General features: G+C 27.7%; 2 protein-coding genes across 3 annotated transcripts; one reads left to right on the forward strand and one right to left on the reverse strand.

Moving 5' to 3' along the window:
* The first annotated feature begins 9,843 nt into the window (after positions 1-9,843).
* On the forward strand, positions 9,844-12,963 carry LOC124956280 (40S ribosomal protein S10-like). 2 transcript variants are annotated; one of them, XM_047511838.1, is made up of 3 exons: positions 9,844-10,000; positions 10,421-10,565; positions 10,655-12,963. In XM_047511838.1, exons 2-3 carry the CDS (start codon positions 10,422-10,424, stop codon positions 10,988-10,990), a joined length of 480 nt encoding a protein of 159 aa, XP_047367794.1. In that variant the 5' UTR covers positions 9,844-10,000; position 10,421; the 3' UTR covers positions 10,991-12,963. The 2 variants fall into 2 exon arrangements, with proteins under 2 accessions (XP_047367794.1, XP_047367795.1); XM_047511839.1 differs by lacking the exon at positions 9,844-10,000 and adding an exon at positions 10,116-10,325.
* A 6,169-nt stretch (positions 12,964-19,132) lies between these two features.
* On the reverse strand, positions 19,133-22,023 carry LOC124956215 (cytochrome P450 4C1-like). The gene is made up of 12 exons (XM_047511714.1): positions 21,716-22,023; positions 21,539-21,645; positions 21,367-21,457; positions 20,859-21,041; positions 20,700-20,769; positions 20,501-20,627; positions 20,327-20,396; positions 20,138-20,244; positions 19,988-20,056; positions 19,709-19,883; positions 19,412-19,588; positions 19,133-19,323 (listed from the first exon to the last, which is right to left on the reverse strand). Exons 1-12 carry the CDS (start codon positions 21,888-21,890, stop codon positions 19,157-19,159), a joined length of 1,518 nt encoding a protein of 505 aa, XP_047367670.1. The 5' UTR covers positions 21,891-22,023; the 3' UTR covers positions 19,133-19,156.
* Positions 22,024-22,733: the final 710 nt, after the last annotated feature.

Raw genomic sequence — 22,733 nt, forward strand, 5'->3', positions numbered from 1 at the left:
CAAATAAAATTGTTAGAATAATAATTAATATTATAGTGAAATACATATTCTATACTTCTATTCTAACAGAAAGTGAGAATGGAAAAGGAAAGCATAAAATACCAACTTTTATATGTAATTAAATAATTATTCCCTATTACTTATATTACATAATAATATAGGTAATTATTCCCTCTTTAGTTCTTTTCTTTTTCAACAGTCTCGTAACAATTTCTTCTAAATCTTTTATATTAATCATTACAATGTTCTCTGTATTAATCCCTATACTTTCAGTAATATGCATAATTCTTCTACTTGTGCCATTCGACTTGTTATTATTTACAGATTTTACTATATTACTAATACTTTTCACATATGTTACGTCTCACTAGACATGGGACTTAATAAATTAATTTCCTAAGGAGCTCCGGCTGTCACGAGATCTTGTGCCTTTTCGACCGTTATTTGCCTTGGCAGTTCTTTTGGCTCGGGATCGGCACCAAACAGAGTGTCGAAGCGCCGTTACAAACGCTCTCTTACCTCTTGGGAGAGTGATTTCAGACGATGCTAAAGCCTTATCTCCAAATAATTTGGATTCCTAGGATCCAAGACTGGAAGGTCCAGCGGGAACTCAGGCGGTATGGTGGAAGGTTCTTTTTCTTCTCTTCCGCGGGCTCGACACCCAGTGCGTCATTGTAATTTTTCGTTTCATGATAAAATTCCTTTAATAATTGGTACTTCTTACCACCACGATGTACTTTATGCATAAAGATAGGAAGACGTTCGAGGAAAGAGCAGTTAATTGGTAGTAGAAAAGGAGGAAAGAGAATAAATCGTCGTTCGTGCGGGGACTCATCACCAAAACGACAATTTGTTTGAGGAAAATGCCCGTGCGTTTCGTCCTCACCGAAACAACAAAGTTGCTCGTGTGGAAGATACTCACCGAAAGCAATGAGGATGGGTAAGTAGGTTAATAGGATTTTTGCCTGCGCGGTGGAGGATGAACAAATTGCACTGTCGTGTTTGAATTAGTCGACTGCGTCGCGAATACTAGCTCCCGATTTAGATATATGCGCGAGGAAAGGAGCCGCTACGAACACAACCGAGGTTACTGACTTGAGACGTTTTAAAAACAAAACTTTCATTTAAGAATAGCTAAATGTACATTTACGCGTGCAGATGTAAACTCTAAATTTAATAGATGCGCGTGATTCGTCTCGATTCTCGCTAGAGTTGTGTACTCGTCGGAAAATCCGGAGCAATAATCATGTGCAGTTGCTTCTATGTCCAACAAGTTAACATTCAGCGGCGCTCGCTGGTTCACTGCTGTCCCAATCGGAGATGGTAGGGTGGATTCTGTCAAGTAAGTGGGGAGCAATGCAAACACCGAGACTCGACGGGCTTTCGTGAGCCGCAAGTATAGACAGTCAGTCGTGGAGGACGACGGAGATTTCTAAGGCTGAATAATTTCCTTATATTTTCTAGACCATGTGTTTTACATTAACTTAAATACTTCAGCATTTTTACAGAGAATTTAGAAAATTCTCAGGTATTGTTTCGTTTCCTACATGCGTAATTGTTTGGGACCGGACCGTTCCATGTACCTACGTATTAAACGCACGTGCGTTTTTAGAATTTATGTTTTTCCTTAACGCACGTAACATTTATATGCTCCGTGCGTTCTATACTCAGGTAAAACTGTCCCTTATGTTTACATTAGTTACAATATTTCGTGTACATATAATAAGTCTACCCTATAAATTATTGTACTTACTAGAATGTATGCTCTTCTTCCTTAACATATGTTTGCAATTTCGGAATAAATGAGATTATAAAGGTCGATCCTCGTGTCTTAGTTAAAGCTAAATAATGTTTTAAATTTAATTTTATTTTTTACTGGTTTTCGTCGTGCGACGTAACACATAGTATATATTAAATTTATCAGCTATGTTATATCCTTTACTCTTGCCTAAAATCTCGAAATCTGTACTGTCTATATCTTTCATATCCCTTGATTCTCCTCTAATTATTTCTTCCAGAACTCTTCACATTTTCGTAAGATTTTCTCTATTATTATCTATCATACTTTCGTAATATTTCTTCTTCTTTTCCCTGATTAACTTATCTACTGCATTTCTTTTTGTTTTGAACTACAGCCAATTCTGTTCTATATCCTCATATATTGCTTTCTTATACGCTTCATCCCTTATATTTGCCGCTATTCTTATATCAACTCCCAAACAAATATTCAATTTCAACAAAATTCATTTTATTAATCTTTAAGTTATCAACCGTCTCTCATAAGTATATACGATTACCAGAACAAAGAACCCAACATAAGATTATTTATCCATTTTGAACGAATAATAAGCATCATTTCTTCCCTTTCTATAGACATTCTTATTTGAACTTTTATCATTCCCTCTCCCTTTCCTATATTTAATATCGTCTTCGCGGATAGTCCAAGAGAAACCATCATAGCTATCAATCTCTATGTTTGAAACTAAAAATAATAAAACAGAGTGTTATTAGCAATATTAGTCATATCTCACTCGGAAGTAGTACAATTAACAATATACAGTAACGAAACGCAAGTACTGAAACCTTAATATCTCAATATTTTAGATACATTGTTACAAATTTAAATGCATGAAGTGCCTTTTATCGCGCACCTTCCTCACGAGTTCTCCAGAATTCATTAAAGACTTTTTTTGTGTATTGTCCTTGTAGTTTTCGGAAATACGTCCAAATAAAAAATTAATTTTTAGAAGAACAACCAAAAAATTCCGAGACTTGAGTTGCCATTTTTCGTGGCGATCAGTAGATCTATAACACTGATGAATTTCATTCACTCTCTAACTTATTCTCTCTCTCTCTCTCTCTCTCTCTCTCTCTCTCTCTCTCTCTCTCTCACTCATTCTTTCATTTATGGTTTTGCCATTTAGTTGTACTTAGTTTGTACAACTAAGTAGGAATTTTTGACATCTACGTAATAAGTTCCATTTGCTTTGTAAATTACATCTGGGGAATGTTATTTTATAGTTGATAAGAAACTTTCATGCTAGACCTTGCCAGATCCATTCTCAATATTTAGAAAATGACATGTAAAGTATTTATTGGTTTCAAAAGCAGCCGTAATCTTACTAATTATTCTAAGTGCTTGTTCAATTGTAGCGTGCTTTTCTTTGAATCAAATTGGTTGTTTGATGTTAATTGTTTGCTGTTCATTATTTCCTTGATTTTAGTTAATTTCTTTTTCGTGTAGCTTAAATAATATTGATAAGAGATCGGTCTGTATGAAAATGGATGATATATGTTTTTATTTAGTTTAGGCAACATTATGATTTCGGCCAATTTCCATGAGCTGAGACAATTCTGCATTATAATAATGGCGTTAAATATGATTGTAATCCTTCTGATGGCTTTGTCTGTAAGTTCTTTGATTACTTTGCTACTGATTAGGTCGAATCTCGGAGATTAGTTAGTTTTAATTGTTGTTATCAATCGTCTTATTTCTTTTTCTTTGTAGTGCTGCGTATTGTGATATATTCTCCTTCGTAACAATTTGCGTCTCTTGTTAATGTTGTTGTACATGTCATTACGTTTGTTTGAAAAGTGTGCTAAAGATGTTTTGCAAATTTTGAGTTTGCTTCGCTTTTATTTGTTATCTTGTATAATATGTAGTTCGGATAGGAATAGATATCCAAGCTGCTTCTTGATTTATTTGTGTCAGGTAGTTTACTACGTTTCCAATATGCACAGATTTCGTTTAGTGAAATATTATAATTTAAGTTTCAATTGATTTAAATTCTGAGCTTGTTCTAGTCAGTGGTATTATTGCACAAGATAGCCGGATATGCTATTTGTAGTGGATTTCGCCTGTATTCTCACAATACGGGAATATGATCAGAGCTCAACTATGAATTTCAAGTATATTCTCTTTATTTTTTTAATGGTACCAAAATCTACAAGATCCGAAGTATTTTCGATTGCTAATGGTGAATAAGTAGGTTCGCTAGTTGATATTGATATTTAAGAGAACTTATCTATGACTTGAAGTAGTATTTTACACTATTATTCTATTGAAGATAATTATAATAATTTGTTTATTTCCATTTTCGTAAATAATTGTTTTTAATATATAGAAAAATAAGAATATTACAATGGTAAATATAAAAAGTATTATTTATGTAAGCTATATATGTAGAATTATGATCATGAACATTTTTAATAATACTTATTGAATTACATTATACGTTTCCAAATTCTATATAAGGCATATAAAGACGTATAAAAACATATAAAAGGGTATTCAAAGGCACTAGCTTTACTCATATGATAATATATTTACATGAATACAATAATACAATAGTTAACATGTTGACTGGCACACAAGTTTTGTTTGTCTTGTTCTGGGGACCACAGTAGAATTTTTATTATTCTATACATACAATGATAGAACATTGTTGTAATTAGTGTTGATCATAATTTAATGATGATCTAAATTTTACCAGGATGATGCTAAAATTGTAACTAATTTTAATTAACATAGTAATGTAAAAGATTTTCGCCTGACATGTAATAAGACTAATTGTAAGAAAATATTGATAGGGATACGAAACTAACGAAATTATAACTAATGAATAAACTTGTCTTGTTAATGTATAAAGGATGTTATTTTAGTTATTATATCTAACAAATGTATCATTAATATAACTATGGTACACAAAATCACCGAGAAGATAATTTAGATATATTATCAATGTACACGTGTATTTGTTATATTAAATGAGCAATCCTTTTTATACATACTGTTATTATTTTTCATACTTACAATAATATTATTATTATTAATATAAACACTTATTTTTAATATACGCATTTATTACATAATATTTATCATGAATAAAGATAACAAATTGTTACGTTCATAACAAACAATATATGTAATTATAAATTAAAGTAAAAATATATATTAAAGTGTAAGAAACAAATGAAAAATTTATTGTATAAAAACTTTATCATTTTAATAAGGAACCAAATGAAGAACAGTTTATTCTAGGAAGGAGTTAATGTATTATATAATATATATTATTTTCTCTTCGTATATATAAACGAGAAAAAAGGAATCAATGTTGAGAAATAGTATTAGTTAAGAATCACCGAAGGAAAATTCAGATAAAAAATAATGAATATACATATAGCAAAATTTTATTCTTAATCTTTTTTTATATTAATAACAGATCATTTTTTAAGGTTGAAGAACAAAAGCCAAAGGTATTTCTAGAATTTTTATTCGAATGATTGTATGAACGAGGAAAACATTCCGAACAAGGTATTAGAGATGAAATCAATACTATCGATATTGATATAAGGCATATTTATTATTTACTTAAAATAAAATTTATAGAATAAAATCAGAGAAAAGTATCTATATCTTTTCAAGGAAGCGACATTTCATCTTCTAAAATTTGCTTTGTACTTTTAACGCTTGCTACATTCTTTGATATCGAAAGTATATATTTACTTAATTATTTGTCATTGACCTTGAAAAAAAATAGAATAAACCGATAACTGAAAAGAAATGAATATCATTAAAGAAATAATAAAGTCTTATTCCCACATATTTATTATAACTATCTCAACAAAATTTATCTCATTTAATAATAATTAAAAAAATAGTTTATAAACGTTTCCATCTAATTTGAATAAGCGAAAATCAATTTTAAAAGTTGAGATTAATGCTCCATTTCTATACAGTGATTATTCAAATTCGTGCCGATAACGTACAATCGAATTTAACCATTTCGAACAGTATATTCTGATACACAACGATCAATCAGGATCATTCGTTTTCTGTCCGTGCAAGTTTTTATCGTCTTCACGGATAGTTCAAGAAAAACTGTCATTTCACACAATCAATTTACAAACTTATTTACACATTAATTTACAATTTACACTAAAAATAATAAGATAATCTTGTTTTACTAGGGTAATTACCGATACACAATTACGAAACGTAAATGTAGCAATTTCTTATCATTATAATTTAATTACATCCTTACAGATTTAATTTGCCTTAATGCTTTTTATCTTCCTCACGAGTTTTCAAATAGATCGTCAAATAGATCATAATTATTTAAATATGTCATATAGATCATTGTCATTTTCGATATCAGAAAACCTTTGATCATCTTACGAACACACTTCGTCAATATTATTTATTTTGTTTAATAATTTGATATTCTTCGAATGCTTTGGCATTTTTGAGATGAATATACGAATGATACAGTAAAAACTAAAATATAAATGTGTAGATGAAACGAGGCAAAAAATGGGTACATAAATAGACAAAAGTTCAAATGTAAATCTTACATAATATTGTTGGTTTTTTTCATTTTATTCACTTTGTTAAAACTAGCATTTAAAACAGATAATATATAAAATAATAATAGTATATTAATAGAATAATAATTGAAAATAATAATAGATCGCCAAATACTATGTCGAATTATCACCTTTTGATGCTCTATGTTAGGATCACAAGATCATAATGTCGTGCAAATGTATCCTCTCCAATCGAGTGTTTCTTGATGATATAGAAGACAAAGCCAAATGACTTTTAAAATAGTTCCAGAAATTTTAGATATATTTATATATAATATATATATATATATATATATATATATATATATATATATATATACTGCGACAGGCGTATATAATTGACCGATATATTACGAAGATTTTAATTCATGTTAAAATTCATATTTTTGTACAAACGTACATTCACCAATGATCGATATGCTGAAATGCTGTTTCATCGATGTCACGTAATGCAGATATATTTTTGTTCATATATGATTGTTCATATAGAACAGTTGTTTTTAATAAATATATAAAATAAATAAATAATGTGCACATGTTATTAATGGAGACTAGTAAATCATGCAATTATTGATTAAATAGTTCATTAAGGAAAATTAATTATTAATTGTACAGATCATCTCTACTTTGAACTATATCGAGTAAGTCAATAATATCCAAAAGATAGAAAAACAATCCTTTAAAGAAAAGAAAAAAATTTTGACCACAGTTCCAGTAACTAATAGTTTAAGACATCAGTCATATCTAAAAAAGAAAAGTAAGGGAACAATATCCAGCAAAAATGTTCGTTGTTTCTATAATAAATCTTGACAGTGTTACACAATTTTATCGATTGGATTCCGACTCGGTTCGTCATATTTACAATTATTGCATGCCTGCATGCATACGCACATGTATATACTGTCTGTATCAATAAAAGTTAGATGGCAAGGGGGAATGATAGAAAAAGAGAGAGACATTCTTAACAAAATGAACCATCGTAGTAATCAACCTCTACATTTGAAGCTAAAAACAGTAAGTCAACCAAAACCTTCGCATCTCAATACTTTAGATATATCCTTATAAATTTACATCCACATGGTGCCTTTTATCACGTATCATCCTCATGAATTCTTCAGGATCCATCAAAAACAGTGCATTATCCTAGTAGTTTCGAAAGCTGAAAAATTCCGAGTTGCCATTTTTCATGGCGACCAATGGGTTTATAACATTGATGATGGTATCCCCAATGCAATTCGACCGTTATCACGGGCTGTGGTACGAGAAATGCAACGTAACACCCTCCCGTAATTAGGATTGTAAGACGCAACAAGTCTTCACTTGAAATAAACCAAATACTTGCAGTATGATACGACGTAATACGTGTCCCGTTTCGTCTTTGCTCCAATAAATGGCTTCGTAAACAAAATACTGGTAATGATTGTATTTATATATTATACAGTAACGGTCTAATAACGGTCTATTTCGATACTTTATTTCACTCGTACTCATTATCCCGACTTTCTTAATGATTTAGATTATCATGAGAACAGGCATAATTTTTGAAAAATTTTGATGATCATGTTCTCATTTTAAAAACGGATCTACTGCATATCATTTTAGAATTTTTGAAAGAGCTTTTTATTTATCCACAAATTAACCTCGACAAAAAATATCATATTTTTCAAGATTTTTTTCGAAGATAATTTTTCGAAAATTCAATACATTAGATTAAATCCTCATTTTTAAAATGACACTTTTTTCAATTGTTCCGGAATTACTTCTGTCTTCATTGACGGCGTTAATGCTGTTTTCGACATTTTTCGAAGAAAAAATGTATTACTGTAATGATCTGTGATACAGCAGCAGTATAAATTTATTCTATTAGATATGAATGTAAAGTATATACATTTGTCGATTATTTTTTCAAAATTAATGAGCATGTATACCATATATTAGTAAACGTATATATTATATATTAATTTTAATGAAGATCAAAACACAAGTTCTGTTTCCCATTATCTGGGGCATTTTTTTCCAGCGTTATTTCGTTATGGTTTCCTCTGTGGAAATTCACTTTATATTATTTCAATTACTACTACTATTACTATAATAATAACAATAAAAATAATATAATAAATAGAAGAATATACCTACGTTAAATACATCATAACACATATGATGAGGGTAATTTACGATAAAAACAGAAGTAGAAATATTTACGTGGTCGTTTTATGCGCTAACTCTCATCAAATCGTATTATCGATATCGATATCATCAATCGATAATTTCGACACATGATCGCCCATCGATAGATATGTTTAACCTTTTTCGAATATTTAAAAGAAATAATAATTAGTGAACATACACTAATATATTACATAGTTTTATAAGGATCAAAATACGAGCTCATTTCCATATTACATACGAGGTTTTATTCTCTAATTATTTTTAACACAACACTCTATAAAATCCTGCTTTTATCAGAAATTTATATATTAATTATTATATGCAGTAATTAAATTTATTATTCTCCGCATTTGTTGTGAAACAAATACGTACCGATGTCCTATCTAGCACAGATTATCGGGAGACGCATTTTCTAGCATCATAATTCCATGCATATGAGATACTGAAAAGTGAGTTCACAGTCTATTAAACTACTTATTCTGACTTAAACGAAACCGATTGTTATGTCACGTGAAATAAGTACAACTTACAAAAGTTTTTACATTACCGATACGATAGGCGTATGTTGGAGAAACTGTTCTTTGTAGTTCATATTTTATCTATATCTGCCGCTCCACTTTTTGAACGAAAAGTGATAAACAGCGTAATAGGAAAGAGAGAGATATGCGTATGTGTTACGAATATTGCGATTGAAAGTTTGTAGTTCTTAGCAATCCCAGAAGTTTTTACATTACTATATTTTACATTATTATAATTAAGGGTAGGACCTCTCTCCCTGTTTCAGTTTTCGTTTCACTCTAATTCCTATTTAATCAACTTGCACTAAAGTAAAATTAATTTTCACATGATATTAATTTTAATATCATATGAAATGATATTAAAATTATAATAAACAAATAATTATATCCGAATATGGCATTTTCGAAGTAGCCACTTATCTTTTATTTGAAATATGTTTTGCTATGAATAATGATAGTAATAAATATTAATAGATATAGAATAGTATATAATATAAATGCATATAAAATAATAGTGCAAAGGATTAAAAAGTACTGTAATATTTCCTTTGTAACATATTGTAATATATGTACGAGACAAAAAACAATCTTACCTGATAATGAATTTAAATCATTGTATTTGGATGCAATCATAAAATATACTTTACATTTTTATTTATTGCCATATTGGTCGATCGCTTGGACAACTATGATTAATATGACCAATCAAAATTGCCGTAACGTAGAGAAAAGAAACATGGCGTACGAGTCGCTTCTAATGGCGTGGCCAATCAGAATTAGCAACAATTAAAGAAAAGAATCGTTCCCCTGCGAACCGAAACTAGCGAGGTTGCAAGAAGCGAATTCTTTCATCTTTTCCCTCGTGTTCTCGAATAAGATAGTTGTTTTCATCAAATATTCTACAAGAAATTGAATAAGATTAAAGAAGATCTACTGAGGAATATCGAGTACGTTTTACATCATATCCATTATTATCATTTTATTAGAATTTTGCGAATCAATTTAAGTTTCAAGGTGTATCAAGTACTTGTTATGAGTTACATAGGTTATTAGAAATACATTATTTCATATAATGTTGCATTAAACATGTAATAAATTGTTGATTTTATATAATATGAGAAATTAAAATTTTATTAAATTGAATAAAATACAGATATCTTTTTATGTCTGGTTTGTGTTACACGTGTAATTTTATCAATTTTCTTTATTGCCTATTATATATTTTGTTAATCTAATATTTCTATCTGCTAGTGCCTGAAAAGTAACAAATTAGTAAGATTATGTATCATTGATATTATACAGTATTTAATAACTCAAATTATCAGTAATAACATAAGATATATATAATATATTTTTATCATTATCAGGATGTTGATGCCAAAAAAGAATCGTGTGGCCATATACGAATATCTTTTTAAAGAAGGTGTAATGGTAGCGAAAAAGGACTACCATGCTTCAAAGCATCCAGAGTTAGAAACAATTCCAAATTTAGAAGTTATTAAAGCAATGCAGGTAAATTATATCATAATATTTAATATTAGAATAAATTATCATTGTGTGTATTCTTTCATTCTTATAACAATTCTTTCATAATTCTCCAGTCCCTCAAATCCAGAGGTTATGTCAAAGAGCAATTTGCTTGGCGACATTTTTATTGGTATTTGACCAATGAGGGAATTGAATATTTACGTGGATTCTTGCATCTACCACCAGAAATTGTTCCATCTACGCTCAAGAGACAAGTTAGGTCAGAAACTTCAAGACCCAGGCCTGCCGCAGGTCCAAGGAGCGAGGCTTCAAGACCGACAGAAGACCGTGCTGGTTACAGACGAGGGCCAGGAGGTCTTACTGGACCTGGCGATAAAAAAGCCGATGTTGGTGCAGGTACAGGTGACTTAGAATTCCGTGGTGGCTTTGGACGTGGAAAAGCCCCGTAAATAATTTTTGAAAAATAAAATAATAAAAATCAGACTATTTCTAATTCGTTATATTTCTGATTTCTACTTCTTTATTACTTGTTATTTATATACCATTGTTAATATATAATATGAAAACTATATCATCCAAAATATATATATGAAATAGTCGAGAATAATATGAACGATTCCTTTAAATTGATAACACTCTCCTCATTTCATAGATTGAAATCATTGTCGGAATTCATTTTTGTAAGATAAAGAAGAATGATAAATTGTGCTTATCTGTTTTTCACGTTTGGTAATTATATTAAAGTTACTTTTTAAAATGGCTAACGTGTAAAAAACTGTATAATTTTATAACAGTGTAATACATTTGCTGTGAAGAGAAAAACTAGTCAACAGTATTAAAAAAAATAGTAAGATTTAGTAATAGATAATCCTGGAACGTTCAAATAAAAATCATTCAATGATTTTGACATTGATATAGGAGAGAGAGAGAGTTTGAAGGCAGGAAAGTAGATGGTTTATTTACAAAAAATATCTGTTTTCATCTTAAAAATAATTTGGCACATCTTATAGTTTTAACTATAACTCTATCTTATAGATGAAGAGACTTAAATAATTATGTCATCAAAGAATATATTATTAGTTTTATTTTTAATTTATAATATATATGTATATATATATATATATATATATATATATATGTATATTATTATTATTATTATTATTATTATTATTATTATTATTAATATATTATTAATCCTATTAAAGATATTTTCTAAAGGTTTCTTATGTGATATTCTTTGTTGACATTTAGCAGACTCTATTACAAAACTAGAATTATCCAAAAATATTTTGTCAGGTAGACAATAGAAGTAATAAAGCTTTTACCAAATGAGCATTCCAATCTTCATGTTCTTTATCATTTTGTCTTGATGGCACTTTATACATAGTTAACCTTTTTTTCATATAGAATAGCAGAAACGATATTTCGTGATATTTTGATTTTTTGTGTAAGTCACACTTGTTTGTTCATTTTTTATTTCCTTTTGCTTTTTGAAAACACTTCTGAACACATTTTGTAATAAGGATCAAGCTTTTTAACAGTCATTTAATAAAATAAATTAAGGATTATAATTAATATAATTGTGTTTGCAGATTTTTGACTATTGGTGATTTCTTCTTTTCTATAATATTCGGTTTTAGATTTGGAGTTAGCATTATACGCATCATTGTGAAAGAAGTATGACAATAAAAATTTCATCCGTATAAAAGAATTCTATTAAATCTATACAAATTCTAACAAAGTCATAATAACAATATGTATTCCATATAATTTTCTTAAATCCAGAATGCGTTTACTATTTAAAAGAAAATGAGAATATCATTTCACATAATATAAGAAACATTTCAAAATAAGGAAGCAGATTTCTGTTTTAAATGTTAAAGATAATCATAAGTTATTAATCTTTTTTGATTCGTTTTCAAGAACATATAAATAACATTAACAAAAATGTTAATAAGTAAATGAATCTATTTAAATGAAAATACATGCCTTGCTTTTTGCGATTTATTTTGACGCTACGTTCTTTTCTTGATTATTATTATATTTTCAATCACTTAGATCATTAAAGAATTTATACTTCGTATATCATACGAAGCATCGGGCGAAAATGATCGCTCCATTAGACATATGTAAAACAGAGATGCATAGATGGGACTAAGTGGCGGCAATTTTGAAATTAAAAATTACAATTTCTATTAAGATATATTCTCTTACAAATTCAATCAATTTTTCATTATCCAATGTTTATTATTATAATAAGTATATATATTTGTACTATTATTGGATTACTATTAACATTGCCTACACGAATAAAAATAGACAAGTACAAACATCTTTGAGCATAGACAAAATATTTTTTGCAAGAATATAGTTAGTTCTTTATGTTTGCATAAAACAATAAGATTTTATATTCAAGAATGAGCATGACTGGTATCTTTTTTCGTTAACACATCCTTCTCCAATTTCCAACTTTTGATACAATATAATATGGAGTATATATTACTTGCATTACATACATATAAAATAAATCACAATATTATTGGTATATTTTATATTTCATATTGAAATATGAAGAATGAGAAGATAATAAAAGAACATTCAATACTTGTTATTCAAGTAATATAATATTCAAATAATATAATATGGAAATAAAATTATTGAAAAAAAATATTAGAATATTATTATTTATAATTATGAAAAAATGAATTGTAACAATTCCTTGCTGCATAGTATTTTACAACAATTGATTAATTCAAATCAGATCTTCCTATAGAGACATTATAACGTTCGGTCTGATACTTCAGAATACTCAGTTTATAGAATTTAATAGAATAGAATACAATAGTGTGCTATTATGGCCGGAAAAGAAACAGAAACCATTTTAGAAACTTAGTTGTTACTCATTAAAAAATCCGGTATATGATAAATAAAAGTTTTACGTCTATAAGAAATATTATCAATATATTTGAAAATAAAGCTAGAATAAATAATAGGACTAGTTAAGGGAGAAAGAAATTGTTAAATTGAACCGAAGAATGATTTGTTTTTCGAAAAGTTAAAGAAGATTCGAAAATAAGTGCATCGAAAATTAATGTTATTCTTTTAAATTTTGCTGATAAAACTGTTTCGAATCTCCGAATGATCCAAAGGAATTTTTTTATTACGAAAAAATTCATATAATAAATTTCGAAAAAAGTCATATAATGAGAAAAAGCATATGTTATTCTCATGACGCGTGGAAAAACAAAGTGTTGAATTCACTGAAAAATATATTTCTTGAATTATTAAATTTTTTATAGATATAATATTTTACGATAAAAGTGAATATAATATTTAGATTAATGGTCACCGATAAGTATCACGGAAAAAGTCAAACGAAGAAATGAACCCTAAAAATCTTCGTTTAACGATTAAGTTCGATGGCGGCAATGTTATGATGTGAGTATTGGCGTTCTCGTACTTGTAATCTTAAATTTTCTCTCAATGACCACATATTACCATGCAGATTATTTGACCATGAGCATTCGTTGGATGCTAAGAATAAAAAATACATTGCTCGCTCATAAATCTTAGACATTTATAATTAAATTCGTAGCTTTTTAAAATATACAAAACCAGACAACAAACACATGAGATAAGTTCGTAGACTATAAGAAAGACATTTGGTTGTCTAGAATCTGCCCTTAAAATAAAAAGATTAATTATTTAAATCATTATTTTTTTAAAGATTCTAAAAGGAATGGCTACAACTAATCAAAGATCAATCCATCTCTTCCTTTTCCTTTTACTAAGAAATTTCTCCTTTTCCCTTTTTTTCAAATTATTCCAACCGTCTTGCCGAATAGTTAATCACAAAATAAATAATCTTAAGGTATAAGTAAAAACTCTTTACCAAAGTAAACTCTATTATATTACATAACACGACTCTTTATGCTCAATGTATCATAATAATCGTAAGAATGTATTGTTATCCCATTATACTCGCCTATCATCATAAGTTCAATTAACCACATTCAGTAATATACAAAAACTAGGTCTCATTTTAATTAATTTCCGTTTGAGAATTCGATGATTGAACAAGGTATAATTCTAGGGTCAGTTAAGTCGCAGACGATTGGGGCACAAAATTATGAATATAATGATATATTTTAACATTGGGAAAAATAATTGAAAGATAGCACTGAGAAAATAAACATTTTAAAGACGCATCAATTTTGCTAACATGATGACATCAAATACTAATCAAAGATCATTTAAAAATAGAAAATATGTTGTAGAATAGTCCAAAAATTACGAATACATCACTTCAATTGTCGGACATAAATCTGATCGTGATGGTATCGGATAGACTTAACAACAAAATAAGAATACATTTGATTCCTAATCAGACAGATCTGCAAAATATACTAATAAAAGACTAGTAAAACGTTGAAGAAGATTATTTAAAAAAACTAATGAGATCATGTGTCTTAAAAAACTTACAAAGATTTACTAATCTAATAAAATAAGTAGGATATCTTACAAAATATTAATCGCAATAAAATTATTAAGTTTTACGATATGTGTAAATAATTTTGTGATCTAATTTAATTGAGAAATTATTATGGAATTATTACTTTTGTTTCTTTCATAACTATAAATGATACTATCGTTCTTTTTTAATAATTTTATTAGTTTAATATATATATATATATATATATATATATATATATATATATATTATGTTTTTTAAATAAAAATTATTGAAAGTTCTTTCATTATTTTTTTATTTTTTATATTTCTGTTAATTCCCTGCTGTGTGTTAATAATATCGTGCTAAAATTTTTATTTTATAAGGTTTTCAAACGAGTATTATTATTTATACACAAAATATACTGTATTATAGTATGAAGAAACAATAGTTGTCTTCAAACGTATATATAAGCAAATATTATTTATGAGATCTGAACTATTTACATGAATGAAAATGAAATGAAGCTATTAAAATATATACAGTATATGTATATATTATTACCAATTACATACATACATACATACATACATACATACATACATACATACATACATACATACATACATACATACATACATACATACATACATACATACATACATACATACATACATACATACATACATACATACATACATACATACATACATACATACATACATACATACATACATACATACATACATACATACATACATACATACATACATACATACATACATACATACATACATACATACATACATACATACATACATACATACATACATACATACATACATACATACATACATACATACATACATACATACATACATACATACATACATACATACATACATACATACATACATACATACATACATACATACATACATACATACATATATATATATATATATATATATATATATATATATATATATATATGTGTGGGATGGGGAAATATATATTCTATGTATCGAAATAAATAATCGTCCAACTTTAAATATATTCCATTTAAACTAGACCACTTAAATATCTCCTCTATTTGTGATAATGTAAAAAATATTTTTTTACATAATTTAAATGATTTTAAAAGACAGATCAGATGGAAGAAAATTTCTTTTCTTAATAAATGTCATTTTTTTAATGGTTTTTCTCCGATCACTCATGTTTCTTTCTTTTTTTGTAATATACATGCATTTTTTCTCTGTTGTATGTTATAACATTATGATGCATTCATTCATATACATTAGTATGACCTTAAAATGACCTTAAAAATTAAAAATTTTTAAATTAATATGGAACTTACAATGAGTTATCATTTTTTAGTAATAATAAATGATCGATTGTCAATTAGGAATTGTAAATAAAAGTATTTATTACTGTAATAAATGTTCAATATGATGTTCTTCTGATGTCAAACATTTCGTGATGCTAATAATGACAGGTTGCAAAGATCTTTTGATGATTTCAAGTTTAATATGAACATAAGTATCAATTATTCCTTCCTTTATATTTTTGGTGGTGCGGTTTTTCTTTATAAATCTTATCTTAATATAATCTTTTAATTTAAATAGAATCAAAGGCCAAAATCAAAATTAATCATACGAAAAAGATTTAACAACTTGTAAATCTTTGAATAAAATACATATCTAATCGAAAATGTGTTTATTTGCGATTTCAAATTGAAGATCGGTCTTCGAAACTTAACATCTCGTTGAAAGTAAGTTTCATGCTAATTAAAAAATTTTATAGTCCAAGGTCGTTTTAAAAACATTATTATATATTAATTTAATCATTAATTATACATTATCGAGAGCATATGTAATGCTATACAAGAGCATATGTAATGCCATATAAATTATAACATACAAGAGAAAAAAATGTGTATGTACACAAAAAATAAAAAAAATAAAAAGAATCATTAAAAAATTATATTTATAAGAAAAACAAATTTTCTTTTCATTTGATTTGTTACTTGAAACTATTTATATTAGAAATATTTTTCATATTGTCACACATAAACGTTACGTGGCCTGTTTTAAGCGACCTGTATCTATATATAAATATAATGGAATTGGAATTTAATGAAAAACAAAAGAGAGGAAAAATTACCAATGAAAAAAGAAGGTAGATCGGCAAGGAGTCGGATAAGTTGATTAGCGGATATCTTAACTACTGATTAGCCATGTCGGCTAATTAAATCGTAACTCAATCAGAAACCGGATCAACCAGGATTATCTTTTTCTCTTTTACTTCCTTCTCTTTACGTATGGCAAGATCTTGCGCAAGCGTTATTACATTTGGATTAACATGGCCTGGATTTTGTTGCTTAGAAGGAAACAGAGATGTCCCTGCGACCAATACTAATGCATTGTACATTGATATAGATGTTCTTCTATGACTGATCGATAAGTTATATCTTATCGACGTATCCAATAGAAAAAGAGAACTAATGTAGATAGAGCAAGAGTCCGTGAACGAGAAACCTACATCATAATATAAAAGCTTAAAATTTTTCTGCGTAAAAATGTATAAAATTGCTGTCCAAAAACATCATAGTATATAGTCTGATTTTTGGATATTTTCTATGGGATACTATTAGAAATCACGTTATCCATTGCTACACACTTTGTATGGTGGAAAATCCCCGCTAGACACCTTTAAAGTTTAATAAATTATAATTGTACTTATGTTATAATAAAAAATGTGAATTCAAGCTTGATCCGATCGCTTCCGCGTCACATTCGTTTTTTAACATCTCTCGGTTCGCCTGCTAGAACGGACGATATATAATAATCTTATTTTTTATCAAAAGTATTTTGTCGGCATGCATATTGATGTTTATGGATGTATACATTAAATAACATGTAAATGAGATTAGTTAAACGAGATATATTAGTTTTCTTGTCTGTAAACTTTGATTTTCGAAAGAGAGAGAGGATCAGAAAGAATACAAATATTCATAATCACATCATTTCAAGTCAAATTTCCTCGGGTAATGAACACTAGGCTTGTAATCAGAGGCTCCGAGAGAGGAGACAACTAGACATCCAAGATCGATTATTATTTACTTAATTGCCATAATGTTAATATGCTACTCTTATGTATGTCCCATTTTCCTTGTTTTTTTACACTTATTTCATGTCATTTTCTTTTTTTCTCTCTCCTTCTCTAACAATTTTCGATCGAGCGATGAAAATCATACGGTGTCGTACTCATTTCAGAAAAATTTTATAAACTGTTGAGGATTCCCGCTAAATATCTATGTAATCGGTCGTTATAAAGTAAGGGATAAATACAGGATGAGATTTATTTTACAGAATGATTCTTTTGTTTCGGTCCCGATATATAAGAAATTATCTCGTTGAACCTATCCTACTAAAATATTGGTCCTTTATAGAGGTAATATAATACTAAGATGTCACCAATCTTGTCATACTTGGTAGAATAATATTTTAATATTTGATTACGAAATGAATAATAGAATTCCTCTTTCAATCACAATTTGTTTGCCTCGTTATACTTAGATCAATCCAATACTCCTAATTCGATTAGAAGAAATTTAGTAGATTGTCTCACAACATGCCGTTCATAAGGAAAAGGTGAATTAAAAGAACATTACAGAGAAGAAAATCTATGAGGATGCATTTTTGTAATATTACTAGAAAAACAATAATTTATACAAACTTTGAATATAACAATAATAACGATCTTCAAGGGGTATAATAATACATAAACATTACATAAAGTTATATAAAATGACAAATAGACGGTTTTTATTTTCTACAGATAATAATTTGATTCTACTACAGATTGTATGCTATTACTCACAGAATTCGTTATGTATAAATATATTAATTATGTATTTTATATATATATATATATATATATATATATATTTATATTTATATTAGGTGGACCGGAAAGTAATGTAGTTTCTGCGCATGTCGATATTTGATTGGGATTAAAAATAAAAATCTGTTAAAACTTTATTCGTTTGAATTTAAGAAAGCGACATTACTTTCCAATCCACCTAATATATATATATATATATATATATATATATATATATATATATATATATATATATTCATACATGTATATTCTATTATAATTAATTTCTTTTTTCAAATTTTAATCTTATTGGTTTAGCCGATTTTATTGTGATGCTCAACTTTAGATCTATATCTGCAATTTCTACTGACTTGTTTATTATAACTCTAAATCTTTTTATTAGGGTAGCGATTATTGTTGCCATCTCCAGCATAGCGAAATTTTGACCTAAAAAAATAAAATTATTTGTAAGTGCATTTTATTTTGGAATTTTCTGGAATATACTTTCAAATAATCTATAGGTATATATAATTACCTATGCAATTTCTTCGACCGTAACTGAATGGAAAGAAATACGTAGAATAATTCTTTTCCGGTAGGAACCTATCGGGATCAAATAGTAATGGCCGTGGCCAATATTTCGCGCTTCTATGTAGTTTATAGATGGGAAATACTGCTGAACATCCTTTCGGTATAGTCCAATTTTTAGTAACTTAATATAATTAATAAATAAATATTAGTACTATATAATACATTCATATTATTAATAACGAAATATTAAACGTAAAACAATGAAAAGATGTGTATAGAATTATTTTGAATGCAGAGCTACCTTTTATATCTTGCGTCACTTTCCGGGCGATGACTGGACCTGGAGGAAATAGACGTAACGTTTCCTTGATTACACGTTCCAAAAGTTTCATACTTTTAATATCATCATATGTCATTGAAATACATTTAGGATCGTCCGAGCAATAAATTCGATTTACTTCTTCATATACATTGTCCTTTGTAATTGAAGATTTGAAAGACATGATAAGAAGTTAATATGAATATAATTTATGTCGGATATGTGATGACAAATTATTAAGAAAATGTTATGTATAAGTACTTGAATTTCTGGAAATGAAGCAAGCATTAAGAGGACAAAGCTAATGGTTGTGGCTATAGTTTCGCTTCCCTGAAAGTAATATATAATTTTGCTAAATTGTCATTAATAAAAAAAATTGTATTGCAATTAAAAATAATAAATACAACTTACAGCTAAAAGTACCGTATTAATTTCATTGCGGGAATCTTCTTCCGTATATACTTTTCCTTCGTGTGATGTTGCGAATAAAAAATCCAAAAGTGTCTCCCGTTCTTGTTCTTAAAATTGAACAAGATCCTATCATTAATAAATGACAAGATTGAATATTAAATTTTATTAAAGTATATTGTTTATTTTTACCTAACTTTTCCGCCGTCAAATCTCGATTAATTTTACTTCTTAACATAGATTCCCTTTTTTCTTTGATTATCTTTAGGGACAAAAAATATCGATAAGTATAGGATATATTATATTAAAATTTTTTAATTTTGAAAAGAAGTAATGGAATTTAAAAAATATTTGCTTTAATGATACCTTGTTTGTTACGTTATTCAGGGAAGCCATGCACGCCTGAAATTTCTTTCCTCTAGCAGTGTTATAAAATATAATGTTCGGATGTAACCATAATTTAAAGATTCTTTGTGTTGCTATATCCATCGCACTGAAAGTGCACACAAAAAATGTTAGAAGTATACATAATATATTACAAAAATAAAAGTATCGTTGTTACTACCATTTTATTGATTCAACTAATTTACCATCCGGATTTGTCAGCAAATTTATTTGTGTATCCAGTGTGGCATCTTTCAACATGAAATTTTGCAAAATTATAATAAATTCAAACAAATGTACGTAAATTTTATAAACATTAAAAGTTTCTAAATTAAAATACCATATATTATATCCAAAGTACAGCGAAAAACATAATCAAAAACATCTAATTCTTCTTCAACAAAAGTTTCTATTTTTTCCATTAATGCGATAGAATGATAAACAAATACATCCATATGTGACTTTATATTTTTCATAAGGAACATTTTATTTAAAACTTTTCGATGTGAATCCCATACTGATGCTAAAATCAAATCAAAAGGAAAGCAATTAATCTTTTATTTACATATTTCACTTATTTTTCATAAATTACATATTACTTTAATTTACATATTTTATTTAATTTGTTCGTCTATATGTTCATGTTTACAACAAATGTGTAAAAGAGAAAAGATCTTGAACATATTTATATATAATGCATACATTTGTATGTGTAAGTAAATGAACAAAAATTTTTTACTATTCAATTTCCTAAAGATTAAATATTACAAAAAAGAATATATTTGATAGTACATACTTAATATATTTATTTTTGAACTAGTAAACAATGTGAAAGATATATACTTCACCTGGAGCAGTTAACAAACCATTGCCCAGAACAGGTTTCAGTTTTTCGTATTCCTCGCTCTTATCAGTAATATTTGGACTTTTTAGTACAGTCTTCCAAAGAAAAATAAAAATACAAAATAAAAAGATTATGAAATCATTACATCTTATTAAAATAACGCTAATATATTTTACCTTGATAAATTCAGGATTCTCTATTACTAAAAATAATTTTGTGCCTATCCATAAACGCCACAATAATTGATAATCATAACCAATATTTAGTAATTGTTTGAATAGAGCTAGAATAGTGATTTTAAATAAATATTGGATGAAATACTTATATATAAAAAATTGCTGATACAAATTTACCTGTTGTGTCGCCAATAAACAGATGAGCATTTCCAAAAATTGGAAATGCTTTTGGTCCAGGAATTCCTTTGATAATATTAAACATATGTAATTTATTTAAAAAGTATTCTGCTATTCCATAGTACAGTCCAAATAAAATTGTTAGAATAATAATTAATATTACGATGAAATACATGATGAATTGTATCGATAGGAATATATATAAACAACTTAAATATAATGAAAATAATCTTATATCCCTAATAATAAGTGTTGAGATTTCCGGATAATTTGATAGCACCGCGCAACGACTCCTACTACACTTCTGTCATTACAGAAACTGAGGATGGAATAAAAAAGCGAGGAATATTTAAAGGAAGCATAAATCTAACTTTGCTATTGTGATTACCGCTTATATTAGGGATTTCTCTTTTGATTGGACAAGAATATATTAGAAAGGTCGGAAATGGCACTAAAATTTGATTTTGTCCCCACTTCTTCTTAATACAAGGAATGCGATGACTGAACATTGCGTAATAATTAATTCTTCTAATTGGAATGCGGAATATGTTATGAATCCAATGATTATTCGTTTTAGGTTTTTATATATACTTTTGCTTTAATTCAATGTAGACAAATGTTTAATTGATATTGAGAAGGTACTAGAAAATCTACAAGAGAGCGTTTTTAAGTTTTTACTAATCTTTAAGAAAATTAATTTATAAGAATTTAGAAAAAAGTATGAACTTCAATGTCTTTATCCATTGATCATTTATTGTATGGAATCTTATGTAATAATCAGATATTTTTGTAGTTTTTTACAATTCTTATTTTATGCTGTAAAGACACCACGAATAATGAAACACTTCCTCTTCTGCTATGTATCGTAAATTACTGTCATCATATGTGTCATGATTTATTCCATATAGGTATATTCTTCTATTTATAATATTTTTCTTCTTATTATTACTATAGTAATAGTAGTATTAACTGAAATAAAAGAAGTGAACTCCCAGAGAAGAAAACATAACGAAATGAC

Source organism: Vespa velutina, chromosome 21 (assembly GCF_912470025.1).
Source record: "Vespa velutina chromosome 21, iVesVel2.1, whole genome shotgun sequence".
In the NCBI taxonomy this organism is placed as follows: domain Eukaryota; kingdom Metazoa; phylum Arthropoda; class Insecta; order Hymenoptera; family Vespidae; genus Vespa; species Vespa velutina.

Coding starts and splice junctions, on each gene's coding strand:
- LOC124956280 (XM_047511838.1), top strand. CDS start 10,422: ATGTTGATGCCAAAAAAGAATCGTGTGGCCATATACGAATATCTTTTT. Junction 10,566..10,654: donor AAGTTATTAAAGCAATGCAG/GTAAATTATATC, acceptor ATAATTCTCCAG/TCCCTCAAATCCAGAGGTTA.
- LOC124956215 (XM_047511714.1), bottom strand. CDS start 21,890: ATGTATTTCATCGTAATATTAATTATTATTCTAACAATTTTATTTGGA. Junction 21,042..21,366: donor TGGTTTGTTAACTGCTCCAG/GTGAAGTATATA, acceptor ATTTGATTTTAG/CATCAGTATGGGATTCACAT. Junction 20,397..20,500: donor TGAATAACGTAACAAACAAG/GTATCATTAAAG, acceptor TTGTCCCTAAAG/ATAATCAAAGAAAAAAGGGA.